Source organism: Patiria miniata, unplaced genomic scaffold, assembly GCF_015706575.1.
Source record: "Patiria miniata isolate m_02_andy unplaced genomic scaffold, ASM1570657v1 HiC_scaffold_14, whole genome shotgun sequence".
NCBI classification, from domain to species: domain Eukaryota; kingdom Metazoa; phylum Echinodermata; class Asteroidea; order Valvatida; family Asterinidae; genus Patiria; species Patiria miniata.
The window spans coordinates 9,082,009-9,098,652 of record NW_024037052.1 but is presented as its reverse complement, the minus strand read 5'-3'; the positions used below and the strand labels follow the sequence as shown (position 1 = coordinate 9,098,652).

Below are 16,644 nucleotides of genomic sequence, written 5' to 3'. Positions count from 1 at the left end.
ACGGTGGTCGGCCGACCACCGAAGTTGGAAATGGTTACAAAAGTACCATTTGAAAATGACTTCACACCAGATGCCCTAATTTTACAGTATGCTTTAGACTGTCATTTATTACCAACATCCTATTAAGTATTTCGTAACAACTTGGTAGTTTTATATATGAATTTGCTACCCCCACTTTTGTTCACTTAATTTTACAGTTTAAATCTGGCGCGCAGAGTACCACACAGAGGTCCAGGGCTACATAATCGGATTAACGCTGGCCCTGTGTGGCTGTGCGTTCAACCCTAAAATGTGGCCCGGTACATTCCATTCATAAAATGGTTAAAACAAACCTATACATGACAATGTAGGATTTGTGCACATATCGATGTGAAGGTGTGCCTAGTAGTACAACTTCTTGTCCGATTTTGTCAAACTTGATATAAACATCTTATTTCATTTTTGCATTCTTCAAGAAATCTGACGTATACACTAACGTGTATATGCATATAGATATCCTCCCCACAAACAAAATGGTACAGCCCAATAAACAAGCGCACGTTCTTTCCATCACAAATTTCTATAACTGCCTTGAAGTGAACAGTATTCAGATCCAAAATTACATTATTTTAAAATGAAATTAACTCCTAAAAAGACCACAGTTTTAATGCCAGATAACTGATTTACAAATGGATAGTTTTTAAATGTCTTATCTAAAGTAGAATTGGAGAAAATGTGTTTTGAAAAACAGGTGATGAGCAAAGTCCAAGATCACGAAACACGTGGTAAGCAATGGTACATTGATGTAAGTCTCGAACGATGCCTTATCGATCGAATGTTGTCATTGGCCACTTTTTTTCTTTGTGAAAAGTACGGCGGTTTTTTTCAACCTAATCATAACAAGTTTAACATGTAAGGAAAGAGGAGGAGCTAAGCTATTCGATTCCGTTTACCCCCACACAATTTGATACTCTAGTCAGGAGTTACAGTCAAAAGAGTTGACGCGAGGGCGCTCAATCGGTGCGTTTACACAGGAAAATGATGAAAAGTTCACATTTTCCAAGCCGAAAGTACGTGGATTTTTTTCAAGATAAAAAAAATTACATATACCATGAGAAAGAGAAAGAGTTAAATTGTACAGAACCGTTTACCCCCATTGAAAAAGACCGCTTGGTTATCAAACTATGACTCGAAACATCGAAAAAGGGGGCATTTTTACCGGGATTCTCGCCCGGAAACTGGCCTGCACAGAGGTTTGAGCTTAAGTGAACACAACAAATTCAGTGAGTTCTCGATATGATGGCTCCACACATGATTTGTTTTCTCATGAACACGCATGCTGGAATTTGCATCCTTGTGGAGTAATTCCTTTGTTCTCGTGTACTTAAGTTTTCAAGCTTGAAGGTGTACCTGCAAATGCGCCTCTTTTAACCACAATTCATTTTCTGAGTTGAAATTCGGACTTAATAACCCTTACATAAAATACTTCAATTTGCGATTCGAAATTCCTAGTTTTTGAGCAAAATCCATTTATCTATTTCGTGATAACCTTTTGGAAATTCACGTATAGAAATTGCTCTGTGGAGACGTTTACAATCTTTTGTGCAAATGTCTCCACAGGGTACCGTGTACCAGATCAAACATATGTGTGAAGTTTAATGCGTTTATCAAACTCAGGCACGATCTTTACACACTGGATATCATCCCATACCTGAATCTACTACCTTATGGAGTCCTGCCCTGTGGAGACAAAGTTATCAGTGCCTGACTATCCTTATAAATCATCCTTGTGGAGACGAATTGTGTGTAGGTAATTTGCATAGTGCATGAAATTTAACCAATCACAGACTTTCTACTTTATTCAAGGATTGAATGTGTTACCCCATGGAGACCCTTGTTGTAATGATTCACTTTTGCTTCCAATTTTTTTTCGGATTAAATATGAGAAAAGTGCATGAAATTTAGCCAATCACAGACTTTCTACTTTATTCAAGGATTGAATGTGTTGTTACCCTATGGAGACCCATTTGCTTCATTTTTTTCCGGAATTAATATGCAGGCATGCAACTGGGAAATCACAAACAAAAGAGGAAATTCACATTTTTCCCAGACTTTGTACAGTGTTTTTCTATTTTCAATGGCACACATGGGAAGTAAAAAAAGACGAAATCAGCTGATCTGAGGAAAAGTTGCATGCCTGAATATGAGAAAACAATCAGACACAATGTTTGGGGCTTATATCAGTATCACTATTCAAACTGAATATTTATTTTCAAATGACAGCAAGAGCAGTTGTGACCTGTCCCGATTTCAAATCCTTACAAATCCTAAAAAAAAAAAAAAACATTTTCGTTTGCGATAAACACATAATATTGGGTCCAGTCTCCAAAGATCACATCTTCTGTGCAATAACAATACAACTTGCCTCATTACTTAAAATCCGGCTCCTGAAATATAATGCCGTATACATGTTATATTTAGGACCCCCCCCCCAAAAAAAAAACAAGGAAATAATGTTGCAGCCTGACGCCAATTTTTCTTCATATATCATCTCAATGAAGGTCAGTTATTGCAAAAAAATGATGATAAGACATGAATCCGGGACTTTCCAATTTTTTTAAGGAAATATTTGGACAGTTTTCTTGATTATAGACTTTGTACACAACTGCTGAAGTGCAGGTTGCAACATTTTTTTCCAAAAACAACATCGGCTTATGTTACCTATGTACCCTTTTTTGAAGACCCGGACATTATTTTTGTCAGGAAAATTGTTTTATCCCCCTCCAAAATAAAACCAAAAAAACCCATCAAAACCCATACATAACTACCTTTTACCCTTGACTACATGCAGACACCTACACAAATGTACATAAAGATCCCCCCAAAATATGTCATTTTGAAGCAGAATTTTCCAGGGGCCTTAACTCACGTACTAGAGAAAAGACTGTGTCTTGAGGTAAAATGCTGCAAATAACACTTTGCCGCCCTTCAACTTACAGAAAAGTACATACAAGTCTGTAAAATCGACCATTCAACAGACAAAAATCACTTCCACTTTTTGGAATTGTTGAAATTTGCTGTGAATATATATTATAATGTGACTGACTTTATGTACCGGTATGTGATTTGTTTTCAAATAGATTCTCCCTGGATAAAATATTTTTAATCGAAACCCCAGAGTTTTTTTGTCAAAAATGTTCTCAAACATCAACTATTACAATAACCACTTTAACAATCGAAAAACCCAATAACTTTTATTAAATTTAAACATGAACACTCAAATAGTCCTGGTACTTTACTGGATGACAATAAAACTTTGATTCGCATTTCACAATCACATTTTACACCAGCAACTAATGACTGTACTCTACCGGTACGCTCAAATAGTCCTGATATGGCGATAAACCTTTGATTTGCATTTCACAATTACATTGACAGTTGAGAGATGTATTTCCACCAGTCACCAAAGGCAGTACTCTACCTTTAATGCATTTGTCGAGAGTGGTGACTAACAATGAGTTGGGGTCAAGTGATTTTCATAAACAAGCATTATTCGAAAACATACAATTAGTAAGAAAATTCCTTTGATAAAAAACACACATATATCAACTGAAGCTCCATAACTTTGCTGCCCTACCACTTGAGGACAAAATCAACATAAGAAAAAATTACTCCAACCTATCCATTTGAAATTATTAGAATTTACTGTGAATATAATGTGACTGAATTCATAGAAGTTATTGTTTGTCTTATTTTCCCCCTGAAAACAGGCTCTCCATATAAAGAATGTTTTGATGAAAAATCCATTTATTACAATACATTTGTTTGATTTGCAAACCATCCAAGTTTTTTTTGTCAAAAACGTTCTCAAACATCAACTATTACAATAACCACTCTAACAATCGACAAAGCCCAATAACTGTTATTAAATTTTTAGCATGAGTACTCGAATAGTCCTGATACTTTTCTTGATGGCGATAAACCTTTGATTCGCATATTTCACAATTACATTGAAAGTTGAGAGTTGTATTTCCACCAGTCACCAATGGCAGTACTCTACCTTTAATGCATTTGTCGAGGGGGGTGACTTATTATGAGGTGGGGTCAAGTGATTTTCATACACACATTATTCGAAAACATACAATTAGTAAGAAAATTCCTTTGATAAAAAAACACACGATATATCAACTGAAGCTTCATAACTTTGCCGCCCTACCACTTGAGGACAAATTCAACGGAGACAAAATATACTCCAACCTATCCGTTTGAAATTATTAGAATTTACTGTGAATATAATGTGACTGAATTCATAGAAGTTATTGTTTGTCTTATTTTCCCCCTGAAAACAGGCTCTCCATACAAAGAATGTTTTGATGAAAAATCCATTTATTACAATACATTTGTTTGATTTGCAAACCACCCAAGTTTTTTTTGTCAAAAGCGTTCTCAAACATCAACTATTACAATAACCACTCTAACAATCGACAAAGCCCAATAACTGTTATTAAATTTTTAGCATGAGCACTCGAATAGTCCTGATACTTTCCTTGATGGCGATAAACCTTTGATTTGCATATTTCACAATTACATTGAAAGTTGAGAGTTGTATTTCCACCAGTCACCAATGGCAGTACTCTACCTTTAATGCATTTGTCGAGAGTGGTGACTAACAATGAGTTGGGGTCAAGTGATTTTCATAAACAAGCATTATTCGAAAACATACAATTAGTAAGAAAATTCCTTTGAAAAAAAAAACATGATATATCAACTGAAGCTTCATAACTTTGCCGCCCTACAACTTGAGGACAAAATCAACATAAGAAAAAATTACTCCAACCTTTCAGCTTGAAATTATTAGAATTTAATGTGAATATAATGTGACTGAAAGTGAATGTTTGTCTTTTTTATGAAAATAGGCTCTCCCTTGATAGAATGTTTTGGTTAAAAATCCATTAATTACAATACATTGGTTTGATTTGCAAATCCCCCAAGTTTTTCATCAAAAACATTCTCAAACATCAACTTTAACATTAATTACTTTCAACTCCAACAATCGATTATTACTTTCAACTCCAACGATCGATAATACCCAATCACTGTTGTTTAATTGAAACACAAATACTTTAAAGATTATGCAGGAAAATGTGGTGCATGTACATGTATTTCATGGGTTATTAAGAAGAGGCTCTCAGGTCAAATTCAATATTTTTTTCCTACACACACTTTCTAATAGCCAGAGTCCTTATGAAAGTTGAAAACAGATCACAAGTCTCTTGCCTAATATTTAAATGGTAAAAAATATCATTTTATTTTGATACCCTTCCATTAAAAATTGAAAAAAAAATTTGTCATATTAACAACTATATACCGGTAGGTCTGTACATTTTTTGAAAGGGAATTCTCAGTTCATGTCTGCGTGTGCATGACTATCAATCAAAGTGAGGTAGATTTAAGATTCTTTAATAAAATCTTGACTTAAATAGTCCGTGAAATCTGTTGATTTTTTTTTCCACATGCCTTTACATTTTGAACACAACTTATTTGAAAACTATTTTAAACATCAAGGCAATACTCAGCGGCGATAAAGTTCAGGTTCCAAGCCTTAAAATGGTATAAAAATAATAGTGGTACTTTTTCCGCACCGATGCTAGAGCCTCGTCAAAAAAGCTGCAGGCTTTCTGGGACACACGCTGTATTAAATATACAGGCCTACTTTTTGTTTGTACAAGTGTCGTCACGCTCAGGTTTCATACAAAAGGAGCATCAACTAAAAAGACTTTTGACAACATTTTAATGGAGGTTTTCCCACTGCCATGATTACTCCCTTGAGGATTCTTTGACTATTGGAAAAAAAAGTGCAGAAAAAAAATAAAAAGACTTTAGAGCCCCTCTTCAAGCTACATGTACGTTACTGTTTCGTGTGGTACTTAACACACAGTACCAATACAAAGCACTGTAGTACTTTGTACTGCAGTAGCCTTCATCTTGTGCTTTTTCTCCTGACCGCGTTTATTATATTATAGACCTTATACTTACGCACTGCCTGGTTCTTTTGTCCAATATGGGAACTGAAGCTGTGATACAAGCTTGACATTCCTTCTTCCCTGGTACCTTTTCTTTCAAGATGAGTTCTCTCATTTGTGCCCAGATGCAGGATGTCTCTTGTTTGGACCAAGGAAATTTGTCTCCTAAATAGAAATATTTGTAAATAAACATAAATATTTTTATAAACAAATTATTCCACATGATAAATGTACAATGTACATGTACGCAGTCAATTTTAGCAACCATCCCATATTACAAATGTAGAAGTCTTTTTCAAATGCAATCATGATAATAAAAAGAAAGATGTTATAAATTACACCATCAGTGCATAAATTAAATATTTACATTACACGTATTGCCCATGGCAACACTATTGTCTGGGCTAAATTATATAATGTCACCTTTTTTAGAAAGGTGGGAGAAAGGCTCAGTTTCAGACGTGGAAATGGTGCATTTCCCATAATAAATCCTATTTAAATAAAAACTACAATCACTACAGTTATATGTAAATACAACTTCTCAAATCAAACTCAACTCTTACAGAGTTATGTCAATGACAGCACTTTATAATCACTCAGAAGTGTTAAATCAAAATTGATTGGGTTAAATTCAACATGTTAACATGATTAATTAAAACATATACGGGGTGTGTATAAAAATAGGAAACCCAAAAGTAAATGAATATGTACAAAATCAAATAACTTTTTCCTCATAAATTATAGACAAGTGTCTGTGACCATGGATGACTGGCTGGTTTGTTATGCAACGGCTGAAATGGCAGTGGGCGAAATGGGACAACATTCAAAGCTTTGTGTGGAAAGTAGAGGTGGAAGTGACATTAAAGACATTGGTTCAAAAGGAGTTAACTTCAACAATGAGAGTGGTTTAATCACAGTGTCAACATTGAATAATTTGTTGTCAAGAAAATGTTGTCTTCTTTCGTTAAAAAAAGCCGGTTCACATGCCCTGAATACCAATTGCCAGTTGCAACAACTTGGCCCAGTGCAGGTTTTGACCCTTGACAGAATAACAGTGACTGCTCAGTCATCCATGGTCACAGACACACAATCAGGGTATCACTGGAAAGAGGAGACATGGATCTTTCATTTGGTCTATAATTTATTTGGAAATGTTCATTAGATATTATATAAATTACAATTGGGTTTCCTTTTTTTTGTGGAACCGCCCTGTATGCAGGTCGTTTTAAATTTTTAAAGAGTTTTCACAGATCAATCTTTTTTTATCAGAAACATGTGTTTTGCAAACAATATCATGGAACCCACCCTTTCCTGATACACGAAGAGGTCTTGATCCTTCAGCTAACTCGGATGGCATCTCACGTGAGCTGGATCTGGTTTCAGTTTCGACTAAAGAATACACAAAAAAAATATGTTTCTAAACAAATGTTAAGGATGCAGGCCCTGTTCCTTGCCTGTGTGTTACACATTATATTGTTTAATGTAATACAGCTACATCTTGCAGTGGTTGGGATGTAGACAGACTGACCATTCAACCCAAGACCACAAGAATGCAGGACTGAGTTTCCCCAGCTAAGGTGGATCACACATTCTGGATGCATGGTTCCTCTTCTTGAAATTTTTTTGGGATAGCCAATCACAAGGCCCAAGACGGGCCACTCAAGGTGACGACTAAAAAGGAAGAATGGGAATAATCAAAGAGGAAATGAAAAAAGTAGAAAGACGACTATTGATGTTGCGTTTTAATTGAGACAGATCGTAAGTGGATTGAAAGCAGGATGCAAGAAGTGAGGGGAAAAACTGGATGAGTATCTCCTAGTATTCGCTTTGGGGAAAACAGTGTAAGGATGAGAATGGGCAGATAAACATGTGGAGCAGCAAAATGTATGTTTAGGTGGAACAACCAGTGGAAGTCCACTGGAGCACCTGCCAAATTAACATATGTAAAAGAGGCTCAAAGAAGCTACAGAACGACTGAGAGGTTCCAGGGAAGAAGCTAGGTCACGTCCTACTAGATTTGCAATACGTCTTTAATTTTTTCAAGCAGGGACAAATGACAAGCTGGAGCACCAGCCCAAATATGACAACAGTATTCCATGACAGCACACATTGTGGACTTATACAAGTAGAGCATAACTGCTGGAGGAAGATATTGCCGGGCACGACATAAGCAGCCTACTATCAATGGGCCTGATATCAATGTACATGTATCAAGAAAGTAGTAAGTTAAACTGAAATGTTTATAGTTGCTTTAGTAACAATTCAATTTAATTTCACTTAGGCATGGGCGTTGCACAGGGGGGCAAGGAGGGGGGGCGCTTGCCCCCCCCCCCCTGGAAAAGCAACCAAAAAAAAAATAGGAAGGAAGAAAAAAAAGAGGAAAAAAGAAAAGAAAAAGAGGCGCGAAGTCATAGTGGTGTAAATTTAATGAGTTGGGGGGGGGGGGGCAAATATCAACCTACCTCTTCTTGGAGTACACCTAGGTGCACATGAAGGGCTTGGTTCTCTGGCTGATGATGACTTGTTGAAACAGGTTTGAAGTGAGACTAGAAAAAAAAGAAGAAGACTTTTATTGAAAATTAAATTTCAACAAAATGATTTTGCATGGAATTTATAAACATTCATTGAACAGTTATCCGTAGAATTTTCCACAAAGAAAACAGGAAGGTAACAGGTAATTTTTATGTCATCTTTCAAAGCTCCAGTCAGTAGCCGTGCCACTTGTAGCTGCTCTATTTTCTTGTCTACACAATTGATAGCAACGCGAGGCCAGCGAATGATGGCCGTAAAAAGGGCTTCAGAAAATTCGCAATTTTCTTGGCAAACCACAACCGATCCAAACAAACAAAGTTGTTTTGGGTAGTTAAAGACCTACTACATACATTCATCAAGGTATTTTTTTCTATAAAGAAAGATTTCCATGCATTTTGACGATATTATTTCACGGACAAATCGACTAAAAATTAGGTCATGCAATTTCCGGTGTTTTTTTTAGAACGACGAAAGTCTCCCAAAGTAATCAAAGGAAAGAGTGAACCTTCATCTACAAGTAATCTCGTGAACGTGATGTCGTTAGTATTTTAAGAATTCTATGTACACCTAATGTTTCCAACAACTTTCATTTTTCACAACGCGAAAAGATCGTCACCATTGTAAAGCATAGAGTGAGGAACCCAAACACGGTGTGACCTTGTGACCCCATACGCATCGCCTGCACACTGATTAGTCGAGCTTGAGATGGCCTGCTTAATATTCATAAGTCATTCATTGCACGTTCGCACGTGCTGTTCAGGCCATTGGCCTACTTACGTTCATTTACATGCGTACATGTGATTGTGAATCATGAAATCTCGCAAAAGTCTTCATTTTTTAACAGGCAATTTGGACCAAACATTAGAAGACTTCTGCACGTGTTTCACATGAAAATGAAGCGTATACTTGCCTTTATGTACTAAGCCTTGACATTTGTTTTGGCCTTTTTTAAGAATCGAATGTACACCTAAAAATTAACGGCCCTCGATTTTGTTGATAAAAAATATGATTTTGTTTGACAGGCCATAACAACACTTTATATTTGTCAAAAGCAGTTATTTTTGTTATCAAAATAAAACACACGATTTCCACTTTTTGACTTATTTAGCCATCTTGGCCAAACAGTGCATGTATTGAGGCACTTTTTGTGTTTGTCTGTAACCTCGAATACATCTCGTAAAATCTTGCGTACGCTTTTGGGCCATGCGCTTTTTCGGGACGAGAAACTGACGTCAAACAGGGCTGTGTGCGTGACACGGCTACTGACTGGCTCTCTCAATTCATTATGTAATTTCAATTCCAATTATAATGGTAATGAATCAAGGCAGGCAATGCACCCTTGTTTCAATTTATTTGATGTCTTTAGCCAACATGAGTTAGTTATATCCCATAATGTAGCTGCATGAGCTGCACAGGAATAGTAAAGTTAATGTTTGTAAAAAAATTGTTAAATCTACCCTGGTTCATTTCCTGTTCATCTTCATCTCCATCGTCATCAATTTCATCAGTTGCTTCCATCTCAATATCTGCATATAATTTACAAAAACAATATCCAATGAAGAAGTGGGTAGCCAGTAAGAAAACAAACTAGAAGCCCCATATAACAACAAATACCCCACACACAACAAATACCCCAAACACACCAAAGAAAGGACAGACAAACAAACAACCAAACAGACAGACAGACAGACAATATAGACGATTATGACAATTTTGAAAATTTTTATGAGAAAACTTGTTTTTCTGGTAGTGCTACACATCTATTGTGCCAATATTCTCATTATTAAGTAAATGTAAACAGACCAAATGTGAAAAGGCTTAGTCTTGCTGCAGAATAAAGACCTCTAGGTTGTGATCATATTGGCAAGAAAAGTGTGCCTTCTGCTCTGTACTCTACTGTCATGGCATGCAACACCCCATCTGTCTGAATCTTGCAACTATGACCACAACCTAACTTTTAATCCTATATTGAATTAATTGTTCTTTCTTATAACCACAAATGCCGTTTAATAAGGAGACACTTAATGGTCATAACTAGCACCTTAGGGAGACAAAATGGAATATGCTGACATTTCAATGTCACCCTTATGTCTCAGCTCCTATTTAGAGGCAGATTTTTAATGCCGTAAATAGGCTACATTGATTTCAGATTTGTATTCAAGGCACTGCAAGTGGATCACAAGTCCCTACAAGTCCATCACAAGTCTTTTAGTCTTATCACTAGCTTTTCAAATGAACCGCTTCAAAAGCATTCATTTGTCATTGTTCATCAATAGTTTCTTGTGAATGGCATTTATGGAAAGACTTGTGAGTGGATTTGTGAAACGTCTTGCAGGGAACTTGAATACAACTCTGACTCTTGGTCCCAAAAAATAATACCATAAACATATTGGGGTTGGATGGTGTAAAATTGGGGTTAAGGGTCAGAAAAGGTGGAATCTGATGTAAAGGTCCATAGGAAAGTCTCCCTTAAGTAAGGTACCACTACAGTTTTGGTAAGTATGTGTGTTTATTTACCTTCAACTTGTATGTCATCCAGAGACTTGCCTGCCCATTGGCCCACATCACCAGCATCAATGGCCATCAATAACTTGGAGACCTTGCACAGTTCAATTGTTGAGTCCTGCACCCTGTAGAAGTCTTTATGTATGTTGACGCTATGGCCAAGATGGCTAGCAACCCATTCTAATTGGTGTGGCTGTAGGCTTAGAATCTGTGCAACTGTTGCAGTGTATTTCTGCATTTTAGTTGTGCGGATGTCTTGTGGTGAGTCAAGAGACACTTCTGAGATAATTTCTTTGAGAACATGACCAGCCTGCATGTGTGTGGATGGTGTGTTTCTCGCAAACATATACTGGTTGGATGGAGGAATGAAAAGATGCCTCAACTTGGAAATTGCATTTAGTGATTTACTGCAGTCTGGAGGAACAATAACAGGGACTGTTCGCCCCCGTTTTCCAATCATCTTCAAGAGGTCGTGACTCTCAAGCAGCTTCTTTTCAAGAGATGTCATCTGGCATAACAGCTCTTCTACCCTTGAGTTGTTCCATCCTGGTCGATTAATGTATGTGTCAGTGGTGATCTGTGAGAGCTCCAATGGCCGTCGTTTGTTGAACAACAAGAGACGTACAAGTGTGACTTTCTGCATCCGCTTTAAAAAGCTGTATTTGGCAGTAGAAGAAGTTGTGAACATTTCATTGCATTTCTTAACCTCACTGGTAACATACTTGGACAGTTTCTGAAGGTCACTGGTTTTAGGTAAACTCACAGGTTTCTTGCTTTTGCGAGTGTTAAGGGTATTGCAAGCTGAGGCAGAAACTTTAAGACCCCATTCTGATCTATGTAGCTGCAGAAACTTATTAGCTTCCTCTTCAGATGTGATGTCATGGGATCGTATGGCCCTTCCTCTTTTAATCCTAGCAAGCCAGGCCAAATCATATCCTGCTTTGAGGGCAAACGATGGACGCTGTAGCTCATGATCACCACCTTCCCCCTCATCCTGTCCTGCCAAATCCTCAACAGCTTGAATTACAGCATCAAACTTAGATGGCTTTAAGAAGTCACCCATAGTTACTCCGCCATCATTTACAAGTTTTTCACAAAACAAACACGCATTGAATTTGTTGTAAGCTCGGATCAAACCACCCTCTACCTCCTTCTGTTTGTAATACTCGATGTGGATTTCATCAAATGAGGAGTCACTTCCATCAGAAGATGAATCAGAAGACGGTTGCACTTGCCATTAGCTTCTAGCTCTGCTTTACCTCTGCAAGGCCGTGGTTGGAATTGTGAGCTATTATCTGTTAGCTGGTCAAATACAATTGATTCCTCATCAGATTCAGATTCATCTGACTCCGAACCATGATAGTCTGAACTATTCTCTGAAGTGTCTGATGAGTCCTCTTCAGTTGCACTTTCTGAATTGTCAGTCGTCATCTGCACAGTTTTGCCATGAGCTTGTATGACTTTATTTGGAAGGGCAGTTTTACAGGCTCCTGCAACAAATGACGATCATCAATGATAGAATGAAAACTTTCCATATCTATGTGACATTCGGTTTTCTGATTGCCATACACATATCCTTCACAAATATCTTCCAGGATATCAAAAGCTGAAGGATCAGGACGACATGGCACGTCTGTTGACAACATGTGAATAGGAATGCTTGCTATATTTGGTTACATCAGTGGCACAAGACACCTCAGACAGACTGCTTGGACGAGTGCTTAAGAGCATTGTGCTATTGGTGGCATCATCAGTAGACCCGGAGTCGACAGTAGGAAGCACCTCAGACAGACTGCTTGGACGAATGCTTGTGAGCATTGTGCTATTGGTGACATTATCAGTGGACCTAGAGTCGACAGTAGGAAGCACCTCAGACAGACTGCTTGGACGAGTGCTTGCCAGCATTGTGCTATTGGTGACATCATCAGTTGACTCAGAGTCCACAGTAGGAAGCACTTCAGACAGACTGCTTGGACGAATACTTAAGAGCATTGTGCTATCGGTGACATCATCAGTAGACCCAGAGTCGACAGTAGGAAGCACCGCAGACAGACTGCTTGGACGAGTGCTCGTGAGCATTGTGCTATCGGTGGCATCATTAGTGGACCCAGAGTCGACAGTAGGAAGCACCTCAGACAGACTGCTTGGACAAATGCTTGAGACCATTGTGCTATTGTTGACATCATCAGTAGACCCAGAGTTGACAGTAGGAAGCACCTCAGACAGACTGCTTGGACGAGTGCTTGTGAGCATTGTGCTATCGGTGGCATCATTAGTGGACCCAGAGTCGACGGTAGGAAGCACCTCAGACAGACTGCTTGGACAAATGCTTGAGAGCATTGTGCTATTGGTGACATCACCAGTAGACCCAGAGTCGACAGTAGAAAGCACCTCAGACAGACTGCTTGGACGAATGCTTGTAAGCATTGTCCTATTGGTGGCAATATCAGTGGACCCAGAGTCGACAGTAGGACGCACCTCAGACAGACTGCTTGGACTAAGGCTTGTGAGCATTGTGCTATTGGTGACATCACCAGTAGACCCAGAGTCGACAGTAGGAAGCACCTCAGACAGACTGCTTGGACGAATGCTTGAGAGCATTGTGCTATTGGTGACATCACCAGTAGACCAAGAGTCGACAGTAGAAAGCACCAAAGACAGACTGCTTGGAAGAATGCATGTGAGCATTGTGTTATTGGTGACATCATCGGTAGACCCAGAGTCGACAGTAGGAAGCACCTCAGACAGACTGCTTGGACAAATGCTTGCGAGCATTGTGCTATTGGTGACATTATCAGTGAACCCAGAGTTGACAGTAGGAAGCACCTCAGACAGACTGCTTGGACAATTGCTTGCGAGCATTGTGCTATTGGTGACATTATCAGTGGACCCAGAGTTGACAGAAGGAAGCACCTCAGACAGACTGCTTGGACTAAGGCTAGCGAGCATTGTGCTATTGGTGACATCATCAGTGGACCCAGAGTCGACAGAAGGAAGCACCTCAGACAGACTGCTTGGACTAATGCTTGCAAGCATTGTGCTATTGGTGGCATCATTAGTTGAATCAGGTTTGACAGTAGGAAGCACCTCAGACGGACTGCTTGGACGAGTGCTTGCCAGCATTGTGCTAGTGGTGACATTATCAGTGGACCCAGAGTCGACAGTAGGAAGCACCTCAGACAGACTGCTTGGACGAATGCTTAAGAGCATTGTGCTATTGGTGACATTATCAGTAGACCCAGAGTTGACAGTAGGAAGCACCTCAGACAGACTGCTTGGACGAATACTTAAGAGCATTGTGCTATCGGTGACATCATCAGTAGACCCAGAGTCGACAGTAGGAAGCACCTGAGACAGACTGCTTGGACGAGTGCTTGTGAGCATTGTGCTATTGGTGACATCATTAGTGGACCTGGAGTTGACAGTAGGAAGCACCTCAGACAGACTGCTTGGACAAATGCTTGAGAGCATTGTGCTATTGGTGACATCACCAGTAGCCCCAGAGTCGACAGTAGGAAGCACCTCAGACAGACTGCTTCGATGAGTGATTGAGAGCATTGTGCTATTGGTGACCTTATCAGTGGACCCAGAGTCGACAGTAGGAAGCACCTCAGACAGACTGCTTGGACGAGTGCTTGTGAGCATTGTGCTATCGGTGGCATCATTAGTGGACCCAGAGTCGACAGTAGGAAGCACCTCAGACAGACTGCTTGGACAAATGCTTGCGAGCATTGTGCTATTGGTGACCTTACCAGTGGACCCAGAGTCGACAGTAGGAAGCACCTCAGACAGACTGCTTGGACTAAGACTGGTGAGCATTGTGCTATTGGTGACAGTAGGAAGCACCTCAGACAGACTGCTTGGACTAAGGCTTGTGAGCATTGTGCTATTGGTGACAAGACTGCTTGGAATGCTTGACACAGGACAATTATCTTCAGGATTGCAGTGAATATCTGGGTGTGTAGTTTGTGAAATGCATCTATTACTCTTCCTCCATGGCAAACAGATGTCACCATAGTCATAGGTAAGTTCTTGCCCAACGGAAATGTCCCTTAATGCAAAAAGAAACAAGTAAGGGATGCCACTGAAGACTCTTTTTTTCATGACACACAAGGGAATGACATGGTCATCATTCACTAGTCCTCCAAGCCTGGAATCATCATGGGTGGCATCAATACTGCAGGTCAACAAGACAAAAAAAAAACAGTGCATAAGTTTGACTGCTCAATAAAAATACATCAGGCACATTTTCCGAATTAGAGCATGATAAGGGCATTCATCACAAATCATGGGTTACACATTTTCTGAATTTGATTATTTTCCAAACATGCATGGACTTACTCCATAGAGCATTCATCACCAATCATGGGTCACACAATTTTCTGAATTTGATTATTTACACATTTTCTGAATTTGATTATTTTCCAAACATGCATGGACTTACTCCATAGGGCATTCATCACCAATCATGGGTTACACATTTTCTGAATTTGATTATTTTCCAAACATGCATGGACTGACTCCATAGGGCATTCATCACCAATCATGGGTTACACATTTTCTGAATTTGATTATTTACACACTTTCTGAATTGGATTATTTTCCAAACATGCATGGACTTACTCCATAGGGCATTCATCACCAATCATGGGTTACACATTTTCTGAATTTGATTATTTCCCAAACATGCATAAACTGACTCCATAGGGCATTCATCACCAATCATGGGTTACACATTTTCTGAATTTGATTATTTTTCAAACATGCATGGACTGATTCCATAGGGCATTCATCACCAATCATGGGTGACACATTTTCTGAATTTGATTATTTCCTAAACATGCATGGACTGATTCCATAGGGCATTCATCACCAATCATGGGCTACACATTTTCTGAATTTGATTATTTTCCAAACATGCATGGACTGACTCCATAGGGCATTCATCACCAATTATTTTTTTAAACAGTTTTCTGAATTTGATTATTTTCCAAACATGCATGGACCTACTCCATAGGGCATTCATCACCAATCATGGGTTACACATTTTCTGAATTTGATTATTTACACATTTTCTGAATTTTATTATTTCTCAAACAAGAATGGACTGACTGTGATATGATATGATAGAATAATGACAAGACTAACGATGTATTAAGTGAAGTTCTGTAGCTCATGTTCCACGCTCCATGTACAGTAATCAAGTTACCCTGGGAGGTATAGATCAAAGGTTATATGAATATGCATGGTCCAATTACATCCCCCCTTTTGAGAACAAAATCTATGAATGAAAGTGAGGGTTAAATGAACTAGATTTTGTAGCAAATTTGGAAATACATATACAATGCATTGTCCTGTGTGTCGAAGGAATGAACTAATCGCCAAATTATCATCTAATTTGCTGAACCAAGTAGGAAACTTTTCTACTGTCTTGCTTATTATCAACAATATATTTTAGGAACTCTTTTTCGGAACTCTATTTTCGGAACACTTTTAAATAACTTTGGTGTTGTAACACATCCTTTTCGCACACTTTTCTCTTATTTTCTAAATGACAAAAACAAAACTTAAAATTTGTCTGCATAAAAAATTGTTTCTTTGTTGA

The 16,644-nt window shown here is 38.6% G+C and overlaps 1 protein-coding gene across 2 annotated transcripts; it reads right to left on the bottom strand.

Moving 5' to 3' along the window:
- Positions 1–5,972: 5,972 nt before the first annotated feature.
- Positions 5,973–11,685, bottom strand: LOC119722015. 2 transcript variants are annotated; one of them, XM_038191991.1, is made up of 5 exons: positions 11,052–11,685; positions 9,992–10,060; positions 8,465–8,548; positions 7,308–7,391; positions 5,973–6,167 (listed from the first exon to the last, which is right to left on the bottom strand). In XM_038191991.1, the coding sequence occupies exons 1-5, from the start codon at positions 11,680–11,682 to the stop codon at positions 5,992–5,994; spliced, it is 1,044 nt and encodes a 347-aa protein (XP_038047919.1). In that variant the 5' UTR covers positions 11,683–11,685; the 3' UTR covers positions 5,973–5,991. The 2 variants fall into 2 exon arrangements, with proteins under 2 accessions (XP_038047919.1, XP_038047920.1); XM_038191992.1 differs by having other exon boundaries at positions 7,308–7,375.
- Positions 11,686–16,644: the final 4,959 nt, after the last annotated feature.

What these genes read in the sequence shown, in the direction of transcription:
- LOC119722015 (XM_038191991.1), bottom strand. Translation starts at nt 11,682, where the DNA reads ATGCAGAAAGTCACACTTGTACGTCTCTTGTTGTTCAACAAACGACGG. An exon ending in GGATGACATACAAGTTGAAG is followed by an intron (nt 10,061 to 11,051) that starts GTAAATAAACAC and finishes AATTATATGCAG; the next exon opens with ATATTGAGATGGAAGCAACT. An exon ending in TAGGTGTACTCCAAGAAGAG is followed by an intron (nt 7,392 to 8,464) that starts GTAGGTTGATAT and finishes TGTATTCTTTAG; the next exon opens with TCGAAACTGAAACCAGATCC.